Here is a 22,300-nt window from a genome sequence, read left to right on the forward strand (position 1 = left end):
CAGGTAATTAGGACAGCTTAGAGGATTTCCTGGGTCAGGAGGTTGCAGGAGATAGTCCAACTGGTCTCTATCAGGCCAAGCTCCCAGGGGCTGAGCTGGCCCCTTCCCCATTTTGGCTGGGTTAAATGCCAGCCCAAAATGAAGAAGCCCACGTGGTACAAACAGAGGTAGGCAAGGCTACCTACATAGAGCCCTGCTTATAATAAAGCCCTTCAATAAGCCCAAGGCCAAATAAGAGGACGTGTGTGTGTGTGTGTGTGTGTGTGTGTGTGTGTGTGTGTGTGTGTGAGAGAGAGAGACAGAGACAGAGAGACAGACACAGACACACACACACACACACAGAGAGAGAGAGAGAGAGAGAGAGAGAGAGAGAGAGAGAGAGAGCGCAGAGGCTAGTAAGAATTCTGTTCCTGCTGAATCTTCAAGATCAAACAGGAAGCTGGGTGAGAGAGGGCAGGACAGCAAAATGACAGCTGCAAAGGTTAGGTTGGTGGTTGAGGTTAGCCTGGTGGTTGAGGTTAGGTTGGTGGTTGAGGTTAGCCTGGTGGTTGTGGTTAGGTTGGTGGTTGAGGTTGGGTTGGTGGTTGAGGTTAGGTTGGTGGTTGAGGTTGGGTTGGTGGTTGAGGTTAGCCTGGTGGTTGAGGTTAGCCTGGTGGTTGAGGTTAGGTTGGTGGTTGAGGTTAGCCTGGTGGTTGAGTTTAGGTTGGTGGTTGAGGTTAGCCTGGTGGTTGAGGTTAGCCTGGTGGTTGAGGTTAGCCTGGTGGTTGAGGTTAGGTTGGTGGTTGAGGTTAGCCTGGTGGTTGAGGTTGGGTTGGTGGTTGAGGTTAGCCTGGTGGTTGAGGTTAGGCTGGTGGTTGAGGTTAGCCTGGTGGTTGAGGTTAGCCTGGTGGTTGAGGTTAGCCTGGTTAGGCTAGTAGGCAAGTCTAGGCTTATGAGACAAGTCAGAAAGCTCACCCAGAATTCTCCCAGAAAAAGAAAAAGAGAAAAAGCCACGTAGAAACACTCCAGCTGGCTCTGTTCCTCTCTCCTCTCCTCCCCACAGGCAGGCCATCATTTGCCAGGAGAGAGGCAGGAGAATACCACAGGAGAATACCATACCGAACTGGCCCAATGGGTGGGAGCCAAAGAAAGGCAGTATTCTGAGAGGCCCAGCAGAGAAACTCATTCACACCCACACCAATGGGGACTCCCTTCCCCAAGTGAGGAAGCCAAGGTCATCAGAGACTTCTCTCAACTTGTCACGACATAGGGAAGTCTGGCACAAACCTGACATGATAGCAAGAACCGTGTGAACAGCTGAGCTCAGGACACACACAGCAAAGTCTCCCACAGACACCATCAGAACACAATGAACCCGTTCAAGGTCAGAGAATTTGAGCTTCCACTGATTTGTGAAGACACCCCAAAATACTCAGGAAGCCTGAGACAGGCCTAGGTATAAAGAAACATAGAAAGAAAGTGGTAGACTTGTGGACTAGGAGGCCACACAGCCTAAATGGGGTCTTTCCCTCCCTCCCTCCCTCTCTCCATCCCTCCCCCTCCCTCCCTCCCTCCCTCCATCCCTCTCTACTCCCTGACTCTCTGTCCCTTTGTCTCTGTCTGCCTTTGTCTCTCTCCCCCTCCCTCCCTTCCTCCCTCCCTATCTCTGTCTCTCTGCCTCTCCCTCCTTCCCCTTTTCCTTCCTTCCCTCCCTATCTCTGTCTCTCCTTTCCTCCCTCCCAGTTTCTGTCTCTCTCTCCTTACCTCCCTCCCTCCCTCCCTCCCTCCCTCCCTCCCTCCCTCCGAGAGTGCAGGTGGGGGATAGATGGCCAAAATTGATGGTTAACATATAAAAGTGCGAGCTAATGTGATTATGGAAACTAAAAGCTATCCTCAATTATCTGCAGGAAATGTCAGGCCCAGGCCGGCTTCCCTCAGAGCCTAAGCACATTCTAAGCCAGCCACTTTCAATGTGGATTCCCAAGTACATAAAAGCATTTGTTTTCTGTCTTAACCGCAGAGAAATTAGGAAGGATAATCTAGGTACATTTAAAAAATTGTATCAAGTCATTTGTTCCTGAACCGAATGTGAGCAACAGATTATCCGAGGTGGGCTTCCGGGAGTCTGCTGCCCATCTGTTACTGCGGCCATGAAAAAGATCAAGCCAGGCCACTAGGAAGCTACACAGGGACTGGACTTGTGGCAGAGATGAAGACACTGAGGCTAGCAGAGACCCAGGTGTGCCCTGAAACCAAGTCATGGGGAATTCTCAGACCAGACCATCAGACTATTACCTGCCAATGAACCCCAGTCCTTATCCAGAGGTCTCTGTGGCCACCCCAAAAGTACCTAAAATTTGCTTGATTTTATTTTGTTGGTTTGTTTTGAGACAGGCGCTAACTGTGTAGCCCCGGTTATCCTGTAACTCACTGTCAGCTGGCTGACCTTACACTCGCTGGTACCTCCATGCCAGATCATTTCAATGAGGTGCGTCCAGGAGTGTGTCAAGAGCCACAGGGCGCCACACCAGTACTCCTGGGAGACCCAGGACCAGGCCCCACGTTCACCCATCTAAGGACTAAATTTCACTACAGAAATTTGAGCTTCAAGGGGGAGAAGGGCTACACTTGGGTCTGAGTCTCTGGCGGCTCCAACATTGGAGCCAACAGATCAGCCTCATCCCAGGGTCAAAGCCCCAGCTTCAGCAGACCCAAGATGGAGAAGTGGTCACTGCAGCTCTCTCCACCTTCTGTCTGAGGTCAGCACTATCAGATCTCAAGTTCTCTAATGCTCCCCCATCTCACACAGCCAATGTTCTAGTAGTTAGAAAGCTCTCTGCTAGCCCGGAGGGAAAGTTGCTCTCTGAGAAATGAGTTCCCAAAAAGCATGTCCAGTCTCATTCCCAACAACAGTTCAAGGCTGACAGTGTGTCCCTGTCCCTGTCCAAACAATTATCCCCCAGGGTTTCCAGTCCCCTCAGGACCTTAGAACCCAGAACGTCAGAGCCAGGAGTGTCCAGAGACCTCTCTCTGACGTTTCTCACCTTTTCATCTTTGAGTTACCCTGGAAACTGTGTATGTTTTGGTTTTGTCTGTTAAATACTTACTTTATTTGAGTATGTACATGCATCTCTGTATATGTTTGTGCACATGTGTGTGCGCACGCTCATGGAGGCCAGAGAGGGTCGTTTGGTGCTAGAGTCACGGGCATTTGTGAGTCTCTCTGCATGGGTGCTAAGACTCAAATCCATCTTTGTGACTGAGCAGCAATCACTCTTAACCACAGAGCCATCTTGCCAGCCCTGTTTGTTTTTGAGACAGGGTCTCACTATGTAACCCAGGCCAGACAAGGTCTCACTGGGTAGCCCAGGCTAATCATACGCTTACAATCTTCCTGCTTCACCTTCCTGAGAGTTGGCATTACAAGCTTAATGTGCCATTCTTAAATTTAAAAGTGTAAATATGTAGATAACTTTGATTATCTTATATTTAAAATGTTGTTTAAGATCAGTTTGGAAAAAAAATAGTTTGATTTTTTATTTTTATGAAGTATTATTTTAACATATTTATTAATAATTATTATACCTATAAAAGCAAATTTCAACTTTTCTTCCATTTAGGAAAAGCAAATGCTGTTTAATGTGTCTCAGGTTAACTAGATTTAAAAATAAAAAAAATTTTTTTAGATGTCTTATCACACCAGGCTCAAGGGTTGAACTACACTCTAATGGTTTTATCAGATATTAATAGATAAAAATAATCTAAAGTTTCTGTCATACCCACATCTGGAAACTCATATATTTGCAGCTGTGAATGTTTTCAGACATGTCTCTGAAACATGTACATCTCTAATAAAGATATTTACTTCCAAGAGATGAAAGTCCACTTTGGATGTAACTGTCACCTTTTAAAGTACTGGAAACAGCCTGATACTAATGTAATAACTACTGCCGAATGAGTACAGTGGTAACCACCGTGTTCAAACACATTTGGGAAAGGTGTGGTGTCAGGCCCCTCCTTAACTCTATGAAATCCCACACGGCAGGGGGCAGCAGGTAAGATGTCCCCAGGGATGTACGGGACAGGGACTGCTTGGTTCTGCACACCCCTTACACCCTGCATGCAGAGAGATTCCTCAGGTGAACAAGGAAAGAGACGGCTCGGGGGTTAAGAGCAGTCTTCTGGCTCTGAGCTCTCTCTTCTCAAGATGTCCCTTAAGAAAAGAATGGTCCCATTTCCCATGGGGGCAGCAGACAGTGTGGCCATATCACCAGGTCAGGCAGGAAAAGCGGACTGCCTGTCTGCCTAGGCGCCCTTGAGGCAGGAACACCTCTTTTCCCACAGAAAACCCTTGGTAAAGGTTTCCTGGATAAATAATTGAATGTGTGAACGAGTCTCAGGAAAGAATTCATTAGGGGCAGGATCCGGTTCCCAGCCCCAGACTCTTGCCTTGACTGTTCTTGCCCACACCCCTGAGTTGAGACAGTTTCAGTTTCAGGGAAGGAGGTTCGCACCTTCAGCCGCTGGCATTTCCGAGAGCAGAGGACCAGTGCATCACAGGGGCAGAGGACAGAGCTGGGAGTCAGGGGACCTGAGCTTGGTCCTGACTCTAGACATGCAGAGTTGGTGTCACCTGGGATCATTATCTGAATGCAGTCTCGTGCTGGGCTCCAACCCTTAAGAGACTGAGGTGGGCATATGTGTGCTCCAACAAGCCCCACAGGTGACCTGCATGCAAGCTAAAGCTGTGGGCCATAGCCCAGCCTGCTGAGGCATCTCTTGCACAGTTTTGACCGTGTCTGGGACAGTGAGAGGGAGATGTCCTGGACAATGAACGGTATCAGCAGTGACAAGACACATCAGTTCTCCCAGGTGCTGAGCACTCATGTTAGCACATCTTATAAAAGAATGGAATTGACCTGAGGAAGCCATTATCAGCATCAGAAACAACCAGAGAGTGGGCTGCATCACTGCACTTGGGATGCCTACCCTGTAAGCTTTGATCCAAAAGCAGCCCCCCCCCCCCAAATAAGCTACAGGCATGACATCAATACAGACATAGGTAAGCACTCACTTGACAGGGCCAGCGATATCCCTGCCGTCAGCCCCACACTCTAATCTCCACATGTCATATCTGACTTTTATATTTTGAACACTACTGGTCTGTGCAGTTTACTGTTGCTGTGACACATTGGAATAGTAGTGACAGTGCATACTGATTCTACAGTGCAGCTAGAAGCCAGAAGATGAAGGCCATGGAGGAGTCAAGTGCATTTGGGGCCCGGAGAGGATGGGCTGAGCATGCTCAGACTCTGGATTCCAGCATTGTAAAACAGAGCAAAGCAACACATGGCTAAGAACACTGGTGTGTAAGCCAGGCAGGCTGGGGCTGCTCCTGGCTTTGCTCAGTATCAGCAAGTCCCTTCCTTGTACTCACTTCCCCCCAGGTAAAACGAGGGACTTGATCCCAAAGTGTCCCCAAGCCTCCAGCGAGGCTGGTCTTCCTTCTGAGACTTAGCAGGAAGAAACAAATGTAGGGTAGACCCCTTGGCTGGGAAGATTCTTCTCAGGGGAATAAATATCAGAATCACTCTGATTGAGAAGATCTTAACTCAAGCCCCTGTTGCCATCTCCTAGCTGAGTGACACTAGGCAAAAGCCACTCAGGTCTCCACACTTCAGTTATGTGATGTGCCACTCAAGCAGGGCTGCTGACTGCATATCAAAGGTGGAGCGGGGTGAGACAGCATGTACCTTCAGCACACACATAGCACGTTGCCTTGTACAGGGGACGCTCTGAATGTCTGCAGCTGACCTTCTCCGGTCTCACCAATGCTAATGCTGCTGCTTCTGCTTTGACAAAATCCAGGGATGGAGAGGTTAAGGGCCTGGCCTCAGCATACCCCTGTCGCCAATCCTGGTGGTCAGACCAAGTAATTATGGTCAGTTTATACTGAGTTCTCTCGATCTAGAACTCACGCTACTGGAGATGAGTCTTATCTTTTTAGGAGGCTTAACGCCTGCTATTCTCTCTCTTCTACACACACATACACACACACACACACACACACAGAGAGAGAGAGAGGGGGAGAGAGAGAAAGAGGGAGAGAGAGAGAGAGAGAGAGAGAGAGAGAGAGAGAGAGAGAGAGAGGCCTTTTTACAAATACCACTGAAAATTCTATAGCAAAAGTTGAGCAAGTGCCAACTGCCCAGCTGTGGCTGAATATATGGCTCCCAGCAGCTTCCATAAAGGCAACAATGAACAAGCCAGCTAGCCAGTAGCCACACAGCCAGGAGCGAGGCAAGTAAACAATGGGCTCTTCCTAGGCTTGGCTACCAAGTCCCGTGGCTGCTGAGACCAGGCCCTGGGACCCTGCCAGCACTGGGAGAGTACAGTGCTGGTCACATGGTGTTCTGGGACTTAGTCACTGGAAGAAGTCTGTCATGGGGTGATTGGTCTCCATCCCCCATTTAGAAACACAGGTCTGCTTCACACTAGACAGACAGACAGACATCCACAGGCAAGATCTGGGCTTGCCTCACATACTGGATGCTCTACAGATGACCAATGCTCTGGGCTGTGTTTTGGTAGCAATTACACCATGGTTTAGTGTACCAAGTTGATATGGCCTAGGAATAAGATAGCTTTAGATCACAGAAAATGATGGGAAGTAGACTCCATACCCACGTCCTGAGACACACCTCACTTCTATTTCTGTTTCATTAACTGTCTTTCTTAGGTCATTTTCTCATCCATCCTTGACCTCTGTTTAAAATCAAAAGAACCATCCCGTCTTCCTCTCCATCCTTTGACCCTGTGAGCGTAGCCAGCATGAAGGAAATTAAGACTTTTGTGTCCTCGCTGGGATCGGAGTCAGAGCCCCCCACCTTTAAGGTTCCACTCCAAATGCCCCTCGGAGTCTTTCCAGACGCCACCGATCAAAATGTTCTCAGTGTCTGCTAAACTGCAGGAGTTCTTGGGTGGGAACCACTCATTTGCATTTATATTTCATTATCTTGCCTAGGGAGCCATCTGTACAGTAAGCGAAAGCCGGGAACGCTTCCTCAATGAGGGTACAAAGTTTTTAAAGTGAGAACTGCCTCTTTGTACCCCCTGTAATTCTCATGGTGCCTGGCACACAACTGAACACCTATCCCAGGCTCCAGGAAGTTTTGATTGCCGACCAAAGCCACCTGGTGCTCCTATAAGGCGGGACCTGAAGCTACTGACAGGAAGTATTGTGGGGAAACCTAACTTTCACTGTGTAAAAGGGTTCGTGGCCCTTAGGCACTTTTATCCTAACAACTCCACGAAGGGTAAGCAGCATTGGACTCCCAGGCTTACAGATGAAAGGAGAGAAGATTGAAGTCATTTGCTAAAGGTCACACAACTAATGACTAGAGCCCTGGGTGGGGACCAGGCAGTCTGACTCCGAGGACCCTGCTCCCACACTGCAGACACTCAAGCTTTTCCTCCTGTGAGACTGGAAAAACAAATCGGGAGAAGCAGAGAAACCACGGAGAGCCATGTCAGGCTGGGAAATGCACAGAGCAGTGTGGGCAAGGCAGCATCTGGAAGACAGCGCCAGTGTCCACACCCTGACTGAGAGCGTTTGCCGGGTTTGGGTTTGCAAGAGGAGAACACTGGGAACCGAGAAGGTATTCATCTCACACTCTCATTTTCTACAAGTGCGTGGGGATTCGTTATCTAAGTAACATTTTCAATAATAAAACCAATAATAAAAGAGCCACAGTCCTAGCAAGCAGAGTGTCTTCTCATCACTGAGGGGGTCACTGACCTTCTGGTCTGTCCCCAAATGCCAGCATCTGGAGACCCCAGATGATGCCAAACAATTGAGAAAGAGCGTTCTAGGGCATTCTAGAGCGTTCTAGAGCGTTCTAGGGCTTAGGAGTCCCAGGTCCAGCTTTTCTTAGTGTCATCTAAAAGCTTTCTCTTTCTATTCCAAGGATTCAGGAATACAAAAGAACCATGGGATATGGTCAGAGGTGATTGTCCCAGCTGGGATTCAGAATGAGGACAGCCCTGCCCCCAACCCTGACAGCCCCATAGCCGCCATCCAAACCTTCCCTGGAGGGCCCAGACACACAGCACTCAGAGCTGTGTGATGTGTCTCCTTTAAGCCCCAGTTCCTCCAGACCAATGGTGGGCACTTCCAGCATGCACATGTGTGCACCCCTAAATGTCAGGGCAGCACAACAACACACCGATGACCTTAAGGCTTGAGGACAGCCAGGTGGAAGAGGACATGGAGCAGCCCTGGATGTCGTCAGCCAAACTCATCCCCATCCCTGGATACAGTAGGTTCAATGCTGTGTCCCACAATACTCGGAGTAGGTGGTACAGGAGCCGTGCAGGAAACTGGTAGCCGATAAAGTCATTACCTAAACCTGACCTCCACCATCAAACTGCCCTTCATGGTCTTACATGGAATGAATCGTAGGTGACCAGACTATGGGTAACAGGGTACCCATTTGTACCCCAGGCTTACTGGGAAATCTACTTCTGCTATGGAAAGCTGGCCACATATAATCAGAGACAGAGAATGTTCTAAGAAACACAAGACTCTGGGGACACCACAGACGTGGCGCTTTAGCCAAAAAGCTACCGAAGCAGACACGCACAACCCTCTGTGCTGAAAAACCACACAAAACAACTCACAACCAAAACTTCCGCAAGTCCCAGATGTCGTCCTACAGATCCTGATACAGGGACCAATATCTCGGCACAGATTGCCACAGGATACCCAAGAGAAAAGCCAGCCAAATTAGAAGATAGCCAGAGAACAGATACAGCTCATCGCCCGTCAGTGAGGAACGTCAGAGCGTTTAAATTAGCCTGAGCGTGGCACTAACCTGATAAGGTCCCACGTTAGATAACTGTCCCGGGCATAAAGGTATAAATGAACCGGCACCTGGACTAGCTGGTGCCTCCCTCTACCAGACCATGCAAACTGGCCCTCCTGCCCTTGTGCTGACCAGCTTAACCAAGGTAACTTCTGCTAGGATGTGTTCTGTGACGTGGGCATCGGTGTGGCAGCTGAAGCGAGGAAGGTGGGCAACAGGAGAGCAGATATCATGGCCTCCTCTCAATACTAGAGACAGGCAACCTGATGGTTCTTACCCAGGGTGAGGCACTGGCAGCACATGGTGGAATAGCCTGATGGCATCACACGTGAAAGCGAGGCCCAGGAGACTGTCTCTCCTTCTCGCCTCTCCCATTCTCTTTTACTACCAGAATACAAAAGTGAATCTAGTAAGACAAAACACATCAGACAGGTTCAGTGGTTCTGTCAAGCGCACGGGTTCATGGGGCAGCTGGTGACCTTTTGAGAAGGTACCATGTCACAGATACTGAAAGGCCTGAGGACTGAGCACTGTCTTCATAGTATGCCACCAGCCTCGGACAATGCCCATGTGCAGACCCTTACACTCTCAAGAGAAGGCTGGACTTCCTGAGGTCCCCAGACTTCATCACTGGGACAAGGAAGGGACCAATAGGAAGGCCAGAGTCGACAACTCTTATGAAATATAATGCATCGAGGGGGTACCATGGCGGGCCCATGAGATGAGCTATGTTTACGGGATGTTCAAACGGGAAAGGCCCAGATCCATCCCAACTCTGGCACAGGTATGCAATGCCTCCTTCTAATGAGGATACAGTGTCTAATTCGAGGGTTGTCACTTAGTAAAATGACACGCTCATTTAAATGGGTCTCTGAAGTGGACACTGGTAGATCCATTCTTGATCTGAGAGAATTAAAGCCAGAGAGCATCAAATGGCTTGTCCTACACGTAAGCCTGGACTGTCAGGTCCCTGGTCAGTAGCTTTCCTGCCATTCTACACTGGAATCATCCCCACTCATTCACAGTTAGTAAACGTCACAGGACATTTACTAAGTTCCTAACCCTGAACACCACTGTGAGTTGCTGTTTCAAAGAGCTGGATTAGCCTTCTCTAAGCAACCAGACTCTGTGATCCCACATGACTGAGAGTACAGCATAGCAGCAAACACCAGAGCTATCAGTCCACATGGGCCGTGGCACTAAGTGAGAGAGCTTACGTATCATGTAACAGCTAAGCCAGGCTCTCGTGCTGACTGTGAACTCCTGTGGTCCAAGCACTAACCAGCAACAATGCTGCAGGATACAGTGCCCTGGGCTAAGGAAGAGAGAGGCAGATGCAAAAAGAAGAAGAAAACCAACCAGCAAAGTAAGTTGTATATTTCCCTATCCTTGAAGGCCCTGCATCCACGTCAGAGCATGGCTGGCCCAGCCTGCAGAGCCTGGAGTGATTAGGTGGGGTGGGTCTCAGAGTCAATGTCTTGTAAATGCACACCCACCCCAGAAGATGTGTTCTTACATCTTGGCAGGATTCTGATTGGCATACAGACCCTCAGGTCCAGTCCAGATTGGCTGTGTCTGAGTCTGTATTCTAATAGAAGTCCGGGGATGCATATGTGGAGGTCGGAGGAGCACAGTGGGAGGGAGGGGCAGTGAGAAGGAGACCCCTCTCCTGCAGCCAACTGAGAACCCCTCCCCAGTTGCAGCTGAGACATGCAGACCACCTTCTCCTGCTAGGCAGCCCACCTCTTAGTAACTAGAGAAGGGGCCTCGGGTGACCTTTAGGGACTATATCTCCTGTCTCGTCCAGCGATGCACCTGGACCTGCATCTGGAAACTCCGTGTACTAGAACTGTGAGAATCTCAACACAACCCTCTGAGGCTAAGAGGGGCCTACCATCCTGACACCATTTTAGCAGTGAGAAGCAAAGGGAGCTCCCCTCCCACACAGTCCTCCTTCCCACTGTCCCCTCATAAGCTCCCTCAAAAGCTCTCTGCATGGAAGAGGGGAGCTCGGGATAGCACCGCCTTGCTTCGCCCCAGTAAGAGAGACCAAGCTGCCTGGTCACCCATAAAGACAGCACTGTGGATTCAGGCATGGAGCTGGCTGGTACCAGCTAAGCTCGTGAAGGAGGGAATCCTCTGAGATGACCAGACAGAGACGCATACATCATCCACCCTCCAGCATCCTACACTCCAGCCCCCACCGTCTCCAGGCCAGCACTTCTGTCTTTGTTTCTATCTCTGTGTATGTGTGTGTCATTTCTCACACGTGCCTGCCTTTCCATTCCCATGAGACTGGGAGCAACCGGGCTCCACTCCTCTTTCGTCACGGCCCACAGTACCAAGCATGGAGACTTACACCCGGCAGAGGCTCAATAAATACCATTTGTATTCACGTGCACACACTTTCGAGGGGTCGGAGCCCTCACTCCAGGCTAACAAAGCGCTACTCACAAGCACTTATTAAGGACGGCTCAGAGCACATTGGGGTTCTGTAGGAGAAATATACAACACTAAGGTATCCCTTGAAAAGATGTGCACTCTGGTTTGAGAAATGACTAGCACAGGACAAGCCTAAGACCAGCCACCCAAGGATATCAGGCACACCCTATCACAGATAAGACAGGCAGTCCGACGGCCATCACAAAGCCAGTTTCTGCTTTATACCTTGGCTTATCTATCGCTTGGCACTTGTTGACACTCCCTTTATTTGCCGTTCCTGTTCACCCTCCCCACTTCTCAAGCCAAGCCTACTGCAGCATCTGAACAGGATGAGAATAAAGATTCCCAGAATTCCAATCAGGGTTTGGTCAAGACAGAACCTTGCCTACCTAGTCAATTCCAGCACCTCATCTGTGCTCACGTTCCCTGGGGCCAGGCGTTCAGGGCCAAACACATGGCTGTACTTGCCCCATTCAAAGCTCCAGGAAAATCTTGAACAGGGCCTTGGACATCTAATCAGAATTAAGGTGTTCTTCCTCTGGGCAGAGGAGAACCCAGCAAGGGGGCACACTTGCTTCCATTGTACAACAAGACATGTTGGGGACAGGAGGACAAGGCAAAAACAAACTTCTGTTGGCTTCAGTATGAAGCCCTCTCCAGCATCACCAAACTTAGCTTCATCCAAATGTCTGCTCTGTGCCAATGAGATTATGATGTACAGGACCAAACAGCATGGATAGGTGGCCTTGACCAAGGATTCTGACTATACACAAAGCTGTATAGTCTAGAACAGTGGCTGCTACCCACATGTGGTTGTTTAAATTTGACCTGATTCAAAATTCAAGTCAACTTTTAAAATTTTTAAATTACACACTTTGGGGGAAATGCACGCCCATAGCACACGGGTAGCACTCAGAGGATGTATGGCTCCCAGGGATTGAACTCAGGTCATCAGACTTGGAGGCAAGCACCTCTAACCAGTTCGCCCACCTCCAAAATGGAAACCTTGAGTACACCTGTAAGCCCAGAATTTAAGAGACATAAGGAGAAGAATTGTAAGTTCAAAGCCAGCTGGGCTGCATGAGGTATGTCCTTCAAGGGATCCATCCTTTTGCCTTCCTCACAAGAGTTGTGGAGTTAGACGCCGTGACCAGCTAACAGCCAAAAAGGCTCACCCCCTGCCTTGTTCTAGTTAGTCTCACTTCCTGGATGCTTTGGGAGACTCTAAGCTCTCACCTGTCCTCACACAGGAGAAGAAAATACGAGCCTCACATCAGCACTGCGGACAGCGACAAGCTCCTCCGGGTGGCCCAGATAGTTTCAGCACTGCTCTCACCAGCTTTGCAGGAGGAAGGCCCTCTCCCCCACTCCCCACCCCTGCCCCGAAACCACTAGGTGTGTGTGTGTGTTTCCTGCCCAGTCTTCACACCACAGCCTTGCTGTCTTGAAAACAAGAGTCAGTTCAGTTCAGAAACTTCAAAAGCTGTTCCCCACAAGGTCTCAAGCTAAAAGGGAAGTTTCATGTCTACATAGCCCTAGCTGTACAATCCACTGTCCCCGGGGGGTCCAGTTCATCATGACAGCCACAGAACTACTTCCTCCTACCCATGACTAAGACGTTTCCTTCTTTCCCTAAAAGAGCTACTGCCTGACCTCTGCCTCTCAAGAGACCCAAGCCAGCCACACCACTCTTCAAAACCTCCTCCCTTCTCTGACATCCCAAAGCATACCTAATTTATATGGTGAAGTAAGTATTAGCGTTTAAGGTTCCAGGTGAGCCTTATGTAGAAGAACTAGCTTTGCCAGCAGCTAGCTGTACAGCCACACAGAAGTCACACTACAGTTCTAGGCCTCCGTTGTTTGACCAGCAGAATAATGATCTTGGTCTAAGGCATTTCTAACACTCATGAACCTAGCATGCTCTCAAAACGAGCTGTGCGTGAAATTGCCATGCACGAAATACTGGCTGCAAAGACGTCAGAGGCCATGAGCAGTAAAAGCGAGGCAGGGGCCCAGGCTGGATGATCCAGAGAAGCCTGGGTAAATCCCCAACTCAGGTTTCCAAGGCTTCAGCTCCATTCAGTCCGTGATGACAATTAGAAAGAGATCTGGTTTCTGTCCTTTCTTCTTCCAGTGCAGGAAAACTGCTTATACCCTCAGAGGCATTTTCCTAAAGAACACGTCACCATGGAAAGATGCTCTCACACGGTGGGCTCTTCAACAATGGCCTGGAAGCAATGTCTGGAACACAGACTTCCCTCAGCCAAGTGCACGGGCAGACTGAAGCTCGGTACTGACTTCGCTGCTGAGTGTGCAGAAGCAAAACAGACAGTGGGTAATAACCCAAAGCCTAACTTTTGGTGATGCCCCTATAAAGCTCATTTGTCTCATAAGCCAAGGCATTGCAAGAATGAGGGGGAAGCTAGCTTCAGACTTCGGCTCAATGGTCTGGTCCCTGTCAAAATGAGAGGTCTAATACCTCCTCCTACTTACAGCCTAGTCTCAAAGTATCCACCCTTTCTATCTACACACAGTGAGATACAGGGTGATTGTTTTCCACTTGCACAAAGAGGAGCTACCAGGAATTTTTAATGGGATTTCCACTGCAAATGAAGATTAAACTAGAAGCAGAATCCAGCTGGAATGATTCCATCAACGTAAGCAGTACATGCGCACATGTGCACACACAAACATGTTTAAAACCTTATAGAACTTAAGTAACAAAAATGAGATGAGTTTAAAAACCACTGAACTCAGTACTGGAAATTTCCATTAATTTTTTTTAATTGCTGCTGGAGCCCATGGTAGGCATCAGTAGAAGATGGGGAATTCTCCTGACTGGGGAAAGTCCTCAGAATTGGTCTGCCAGCCATTCACTGTTATCCTAGAAAACCACAAGATCTGAGGACCATCCCAGCTGGCCTGATCTGCATCCAGCAAAGTTTGCTCAGCACACAAAGCCAGAACTTTGACATTCCTGGAGGCTTGCCCCCCAAGATACCCAACCTCGCTAAGTGCTCAGAGAAGCAAGGCAGGCAGACCCCACTAAGACCAGGGAAGAAGAATTGGGGGTACTGGCTTTTCTCCTAACAGCTCTGGTCAGTGAATTTTCAGGTCCTTATCCCGAGAACCATAGCAGGGACTTCCTCTCAGATGATGAAGACCAGAGCCACAGACCATAAATGGTATAGTACACACTGTCCGAAATTAGCAAATGTCCTTTACATCTGAGCCCATGGGACACAGACAGGGTCTTAAAAGCCTCAGTGTTGCTGGAGGAAGATGGCATATCCCTGACCAAACAGCAAGTGTCTCAGAAAAGCCAGGCACTGCTGCTGAGAATGGTCACAATCTCACTGAAGGGCAGAACTAGGCAGGAAACTAAGATGCGGCGCTGGGTGGGGTAAGTGGTAAGACAGTAGCCCTGTGCAGCCTTCCTCCAACTCCAGTCAGTGCCCAGGACTGACCCTAAGACCAACAGAGAAATCCTCCCTTCCAATCCTAGAGCTAATCTGGGCCTTTTATCTCGTTAACTTTGTTTATGGTGATCCTGTAAGAGGTTCTGAAGTCCTCCAAGCCCCTCTCTAATTAAATTCATTACAACAGATTGGGGCTTTCTTTCTGGATCTCAGAAAAATTAACAACACAATTAGCATTATAATGATGAGAGAGAGGGGCTGCCAGGGAGGAGGTGGGGTTGGGGGGGGGAAGGGGGGAGGACAGGAGCAGGTGAAGGAAGAGAGACAGCCGGATGAGGCAGCTGCTTCTCCGAGGAGGGAGCTGCAGGAGTGGGGGGGATGACCCCACAGTGCCCCGAGCACTCCAGTTCTTTTCTTTTGAGAGAGTCAAGACAGCAAGAAATTAATCAATGACATAAATCCCAGAGACAGAAACCTTCCAATTTGACAGAGAAAGAAACACAGCTATGTTCTGTCAGTAATTGGACCAGAGGCCCAAATATGTCCCCTCCCTGCCAGTCTGTATGTGTCAGGAAGCCTTGGGGCTGGTGGGGTAGGGGTGAGAGCAGGCAAGGTGAGGCAGAGAACCTGAAGCCGCCAAGTTTTTACTTCTCCCTCTGGTGGATCTCCGGTGTGACCTCAAAGGTAGAGGAGCAGTTTCTATTGTACCATGTTACCTTCCCCTAAACCCCCTGATGCCCCTTCAGCCTGAGTTGACTGGCAGATTCCCACCTCCTTGAGAAACAGGAAAGTCTAACTTCTGAGCACAGCTCGGGGTTCTGTGCACAGAGTTGCTCACAAGGTGTTTTCTGTGCCTCCCATTCTATGTCTTTCAGGAAACAGGAGGTACCCAACATGCTCTCTGAGCCACTCTGGTGTCCCTCCCATTTCCTGATTGTTCTACCAGAGCTTGGAAAGTCATTCTCCTATGTAAAAGAGAGGCTTTAGTGTCAAACTCGTAGATCTAAATCCTAGCTCTGCAAAGTCACCCATCCTATGATCTTCAACCAGCAACCACCTCTGGGGAGTCTGGTTATCTGTGAAACTGAATCCTGAACATACCTGGTTTTGCACATTTTTATGAGGCTCAAGTGAGAGGGTACAGATAAAGCACACAGTAGGGCACCTAATACACAACAAGCACACAGTAGGGCACCTAATACACAGTAAGCACTCAACAGTGAAGACTCCTCCACTCTGCTGCTACTGCTTCTTGGCTGGCCTCAGGAGAGTGGCTCCAGAGTTCTCAGACAGGCTGGACGATCTAACAGATACCCTGGATCAGCAACACTGTAAAAATGCCTACTTAAGCTCTTAGGGCAGCCATTGGCTTCTAGGCTCCCCTGATGTCCCAGAAACCAAGCCATAAGCACTCAACCTGTGCCCTGTGGCAAGGCCTGATCCTTCTCTGAGTCAGTGAGTTCTCTGGTGACTGCTCAAAGGTTTGCCATCAAACTCTTCCAGGCAAAGTGTCTAGCCAAAGAGTTTTGCTATCACTGTAGGTTCTCTGTCCACTGTCACCCCTCAGGCATGCACCTAGAAGAACAACAACTCTTCGACCTTTGTTACAGCATTTCTTATGTGATTTTTGGGAATAATTTCACTTCCTTCCAATGCATCACACACTATCTTGCACAGGTCCTGACACAGCTCAAAGCTCAGGACACTGGATGTGTGGGAACTGGAGAGGCTACCCACACAGATGAAAGTGTGTCTCTGCTCTGGCTCTTTTACTAGCGCATCTGTGGAGGCTGGAGATAACCTGATCAACTGCATAACTTTTAAGGATTTCCTCTGTTCATCTTCAACTTCTCCTCCCATACAGACATATATGATGGCTCCTGCCTGAGCCTCCTTATACCCATATGGCCCTCCCCATGTATCAGAGCTTACTGTTGTTTCCTTGCCTTACTTCTGAACATGATTGTGTGTCATACTGACTGTTCCTTCAAAAGAGTGGGAACTTTCCCTGGGGACACCCAGGCCTGTCCTCTGAGTGGCTCTGACATTCCAAGCTCTTACTAGACCACACTTTGCCCCTAGAATATATGTTCAAAGGAGATGGCATTAGGAAAGCTAAGTAGCCTCCACCTTTTCCCAGGGTTCCCTGTGGATGCTTCTCCATCAAACTCCATGGTTCAGCTGCACACCGAATAACCAAGCTCTGGCTGTGTAAGCTGGGGATCTGATGGCACCTTGAATCTCACCTCCACCCCCAGCCTTTCCCAGGCAGTCAGCATCAAGATCAGCTCTGAGCTACTATTCCAGGTGGCTCTGGGCAAGAGGGACTGGTACCAGTAGGATTCGGGATCCTGTAGTTAGTACAGCATCTTTGTCTGCCCAACGTCACTCAGGCTTCTCTTTATGATTTGTCTGATGACCTGTCTCCCTCTTCCGTGACACCAGACCTCTGAGAAGACCTGGCTCTGTCCTTGCCTTCCCTCTCTGAGCTCAGTGGCAACATACTGCAGGGCTTAATAAACATCTGAGGCAGGAGTGAACATGAACCCAGTCTTACTCAAGTTCCTCTCCTTTCACCCTCCACAGCTTCCATCCAATCAAACACAGTAGGACCAGGACCATTCTGCCCCTTCCTTCCTGACTCCCTAAGGATTTCTGTTTCTAAAGACAGAAGGAGATGCTCACACCCACAACGATTGGATGGCTTCAGAGATCGCCATACTTCTGGCATCCAGACCAGCCTGGGAGAGAATTGTGGCATGGGAAGTGAGGAACAAGTTGTGACAGATGATGGGAGAAAGCCTGTCCCAGAGTCACTGCAAAAACAGGACCCTCCTGAGATCTGCCCCACCTCAAACCCAAACCTCAGATCTCAGCCACCCCTCCGTGTGACGGTGAAAGGACCAGCCAGCCACTGTAAGCAGAGCCTGCTTCTGTCCACAGGGAACCACTCCTGCATGCAGTTCCACCTGAGCCAGCCAGTGAAGCACAATTGGCAGGTCCTGCCCCTGCTCCCTGGGGAGCTGGCTCTGCTGTTGGCGTGCCTGGATTTAACTCTCTGTAGCTTTTGTGATGCCAAACAAGGGGGCAAGGGCTGAGATTCGTTGCACAAAGCTGGGAAATATGTAGGCTGTTATCAGAAGCCCCATTTAACCTGAGCCCCAATCAAGCACTTCAACGTCAGAGCCTTGATCCAATCAGCTCCCGACAACAGCTGCAGGTGATGCTTCTCTGATACCAGGAAAAGCTGGCAGATCGGAGGCCCCGACGCCAGGAGAAGCTTCCCGCCCTGCCCCCACAGGCAACGGGGAGGGGACCAAGAAGGGTGACAAAGCCGATGTAGCCAGTCTCCCAACACCGTGTCCCCTGAACAGACACAGTCTGGAGGCCATCCGGAATTACCACAGCCCACGTTTCAGTCAGCTGTGTTCAGCCCCTCAGTATTCCAAAGCAAGAACCTCTGGGGAAACTGCCGGGGCCAGACTGCAGTTTGTATCTTACCTCCTCTAAAGCCTAGGGTTTTAGAGGAGTCTTTGAGACAGGGGATTGGGAAGCCAGCCCTATTTTACAAAGGCATATACAATTTCTTGGGTTTTGTCTCTTTTCTTAGTAATACCATATTCTCTCTCTCTCTCTCTCTCTCTCTCTCTCTCTCTCTCACACACACACACACACACACACACACACACACACACACACACACACACACACACACACTCCTTCGGCCTAATCCAAAGAGTAAGGGTAGAAAATTGTCTCTCTCTGAAGAACCAGCTTAGTCAAGGCAAAAGGTGAAATGTACTGGACAGGAAGGTGATCCCTCCTCTCTCTCATTTGCCTCCTGCATGCAGTTCCACCGATCCAGCATCCTTGGTCACAGGGAGGACTGAGTTCTGCCTCCTTTCCTCTGGCTGCCCCCACAGCCTCTCCAGGGTCTTCCTTGCTCCACACCCTCTCCCTGGGCAGCTTCTACTTAGGCTTAAGTTCTATGGGATCTGAACCTGCTGGTCTCTGGCCCTATTCAAACCACACATCTCCTGTGCACCCTGGTCTCAAAGGCTATGGCCTGCCCTTGCCTTACTGAAGATTGGATCTGGGCCCAGCAGGGCTCACCTCAGTTCCAAGGTTAGAGGAGGCACATCAGGGCCCTCCTATCAGAGAAAGAGACAGGCAAGAAGAGGAATATTGTCACCCTCTCCTCTGGAGCTAGAGGAGGCATCTTTGTCCAGAACCACACACACACTCATACACAAAACACACATACATGTTCATACACAACATACACATTCATACACAACACACATACACACAGCATGCATAACTCAGCCAGTAAGCCAAGGGAGGAATGAAAAGTAGACCCTGGCTCAGTGAGTGAGGTGGGCTGTTGTGGGACCACAGCCTCCGTGATTCAGCACTCTGACCACTCCCAGCCATGTCGTGGGTCACACTCAGGACCATTCCTGATGCCAGAATGCTGGCTTGGAAGCTGAGGAAAAGTCTTTGCTAAGACCCCAACTCTTAGGCCCTCCAGCAAGGTTTCTCTGCCAGGCTTTTGCAGCCCAGGACTCAGGACAAGTCTCAGGAGCTTGAGGGCCATTCCCTTAGACCTGCCTCTTCTCCCAGCCTCAAGCCCTTTCTGATCCCATCTAGGAAGCAAACCTGAATAGTTCCAGGAGAGGAGAGGACCACACAGAGGCCTACAAACCCAAGTATCTCTCTTCCAAAGCTATGAACAGGCTCAAACATGCAGCAAAGGGCTTTAGAGAGGTTGAATTCACAGCAGTGAACACCTGGCCCACTGAGCCCTAGGCCTCTGTGGCAGAGTAGGACGATACAAGGGTGGGTAGACTGAGTCCAAGCCCAGTCAGCACCGGACCTACATCACCACGAAGGGCAGGCAGAGAAGGTGATGGGTAGTAGGCCGGCTAGGAACCAAGGAGAGTAGGGGAGATGTTCCAGAGGGAGTGTGCAGGATGAGGAAACAAGGAAGCCACTGTGAAGGGGTTGGGACTGGGTGTGAAGATGGGGACCGGGGAGGATAAACTGGAAGGGAGCAACCGAAGGCCAGCACTACACAGGGCCGCGGGAGGGAGGGCAAGCAGAGGGGCCACGGGTGAGGCAGGAAAACATAAGTGGAATGGGGAACTGAAAAGTGAGGTGTACAGAGAGAAAACACAGGGGCTGGCTGGTCTCCAATGGTGAGGCTGAGACAGCGAGGAAAGAGAGAGAGAGCGAGGGAGAGGGATGGAATATGGGATGTTGCCAGCCGAGTCCGAAAGGGTATTAGGGTGGAGAGGGCTGAAAGCTGGAGGGAGACACTGCCAGAATCTGGTGGGTTCCGGGCAGGTGGCAGTGTAGAGAAAAAAAAGCACAGGGATGTGGATGGAGGGGGATGGGACAGGTCGGGGGATGCAGATGGACTGAGGAGAGCGGAATCAAAGGGGGTGCCGCTGGTTGGGCTTCCGAGACCGGGTTCTGTTACCCTACCGGGTACCCGCGCTCACCTTACCTCGAGGAGCTCGGGCTCCAGCCCCGGGCGCAGTCCCAGATGTCCGCTCCCGGCGCCGCCACTTCCCTCGCGTCCCCTGCAGCACCTCTCGCTGCCAGCCGCCGCATTAGGGCAGAGACTAGCCCGTGCGCGCCCCCGGGCGGCCAGCGCGTCCCCGGCGGCCTGCGTGCGCGCCCCCGAACCCCTCCCTGCGTACGAGAAGCTGGGACCAGGACCCAGCAGCTCCGACGGATGCTCAGGTGCCACAGTCCGCCCCACGCGCTAAGGATCAAGTTGCAGAACCAGAGTCTGGGAACCCTGTTTTCTCCCTTGATCTTGGATACTCCTTCAGAAGAGTGGCACTCCGTGTTGTCGTAGGACCTGGAGCCAGAACTGTTGCGGTCTGTCCTGCAAATAACCCCTTTATGAGTTCTTAGGGGCAGGAATTTGTCCACAGCTTTGGAGAGCATAGCTCCCTCCAAAAACTTCCACTGAGTTGTTCATCCGAAGCTGACAAGGGGCAAAAAACAAACAAACAAACAAACAAAAGAAAAAGCATGAGGACATTACAGGTGGGTCTTGTTTTAAAACTGTAAGAATTGTTCTGCCCGGGGGAGACTCGGGGCACTGTCCCAGACTTGAGTTAGAGTGGAAAAACCTTGAACTTGGAGACCACATATCCAAATGTTAGCCCTGCCTCGGTGACTGAGCAGGTCTGAGCATGCAAAGTGGGCTGCGTCTTAGCTGAGATCCCGCCCCCTTGGTAGACCTCAGCTAATGTGCACAGGTGGAGACCTGTACCCCCTCCCACCTTGAATGAGCCCTTAGAAGCTTCTAATTCAGCTCCCTGCCTAAAACTACAGCCCCGTAGGCACCACCACTCTGAGACTCACTCTGAGACTCCTTCTGTGATCACACCCAGGTATCACCTCTACTTAGACCTGAACCCACCTGCCAGTCTCAGCATCCCCCCCAACCCACCTCTGCCTGTGGGCTCAGGAAAAGAGACGCTGCAGATCACCCCCCTGCCCCACACATAGCCTGTGCTCAGTAAAGGCTCATCCACTCACTGACAAAATGGCCTCTCTTCAGCTAGGGGCTTCCAACCCAACAGCTGCAGATGGGAGGCAAAGAGGAGGCAGGGAGGGAGGCCAGTTTTGAAAGCCTTGAAGCAAGATTGTCAGAATCCTGGGCGATTTTTTTCAAGGTTACTACATATACAAAGCAGCAAGTCACTTAAAACCAATACTTCAGCATCACCCTGGTATTAGTCCTGAGAATGAGACTTCACCCTACCAGAACCAGATGACACTAAGGAGCCAGTCAACCCAACCAGAGGGATAGGGTCCCTGGACCCTGGTAGGTCCCAAACACCTGACAGACTCTTAGAAGACTTGGGGAAGGCACTTGAAAGCACTCAGGTCTGTGTGGAGGGCAGAGTTCCCTCACCCCCCTTTACTAAAAGCATCCAGTGGTGGCCTGGTCCCTGGAATAAAGAATTCTCCTATCCTAAGAGGCCAGCTCCCTGCATCCTGTTGTGTGGATCCCTAGAGCAGCAAGAGGCAGCTATTTTCTGGTGATGCGTGGTGACTATTGTGTCCACTCTAGAGGCACCTGCTGAGCTCCACATGTCATCCTCACTGTATCAGACCTGAAAAAGTAAACAATTGCTTACACTTTTATTGTTTTTGTAAAGATTCATTGATTTTATTTTATGTGTACGGGTATTTTAACTGCCTGTGCTGTGCACCAGGTGAATGCAGTACCCAAGGAAACCAAAACAGTGTCTCTCTCTTGCTAAACAAGCAATCCTCTTCCACAGTCTTCCAAGGAGGAATAGGGACACAGGTGGATTTGTCCGTAATTGATGGAGAATTAACTTGGGAGAGCGATTTGGCAGGATCACTGAGACTCTAAATGTCCCTGCCACCGGTTCCATTCTTAAGAATGTGATTGAAGAGATGGCTCAGAAGTTAAAAGTACTTCCTGCTCTTGCAGAGGACCAGAGTTCAGCTCCCAGCACCTCTGTCGGGAGTCTCACAATCAACCCCAAGGCATCTGACACCTCTGGCATCTGTGGGTACTTGTGAGTGCGCGCACACACACAC

The 22,300-nt window shown here is 50.1% G+C and overlaps 1 protein-coding gene and 1 long non-coding RNA gene across 34 annotated transcripts in view; one reads left to right on the forward strand and one right to left on the reverse strand.

Annotated features, from left to right (window-relative positions):
• Nfasc (neurofascin) overlaps positions 1–20,391 on the reverse strand; it is a 177,159-nt gene extending 156,768 nt beyond the window's left edge. For 15 of the 33 annotated variants that reach the window (XR_001784700.2, XR_387171.4, XM_006529635.4 and 12 more), the window contains exon 1: positions 20,214–20,372. Coding sequence is in view for 21 of the 33 variants with exons in the window: in XM_006529635.4 (XP_006529698.2) it covers positions 20,214–20,320 (107 nt within the window). In the remaining 12 variants the exon portion in view is untranslated. Of the gene's footprint in view, positions 1–20,208 lie in introns of all 33 variants that reach the window. The other 18 variants (XM_006529653.4, XM_030254521.1, XM_011248013.3 and 15 more) reach the window with 10 other exon arrangements.
• Gm10538 (predicted gene 10538) lies at positions 7,896–11,369 on the forward strand. The gene is made up of 3 exons (NR_045892.1): positions 7,896–8,988; positions 10,143–10,209; positions 10,651–11,369. It is a non-coding gene; the product is annotated as a predicted gene 10538 (long non-coding RNA).
• Positions 20,392–22,300: the final 1,909 nt, after the last annotated feature.

Source organism: Mus musculus, chromosome 1 (genome assembly GCF_000001635.26).
Source record: "Mus musculus strain C57BL/6J chromosome 1, GRCm38.p6 C57BL/6J".
Taxonomy (NCBI): domain Eukaryota; kingdom Metazoa; phylum Chordata; class Mammalia; order Rodentia; family Muridae; genus Mus; species Mus musculus.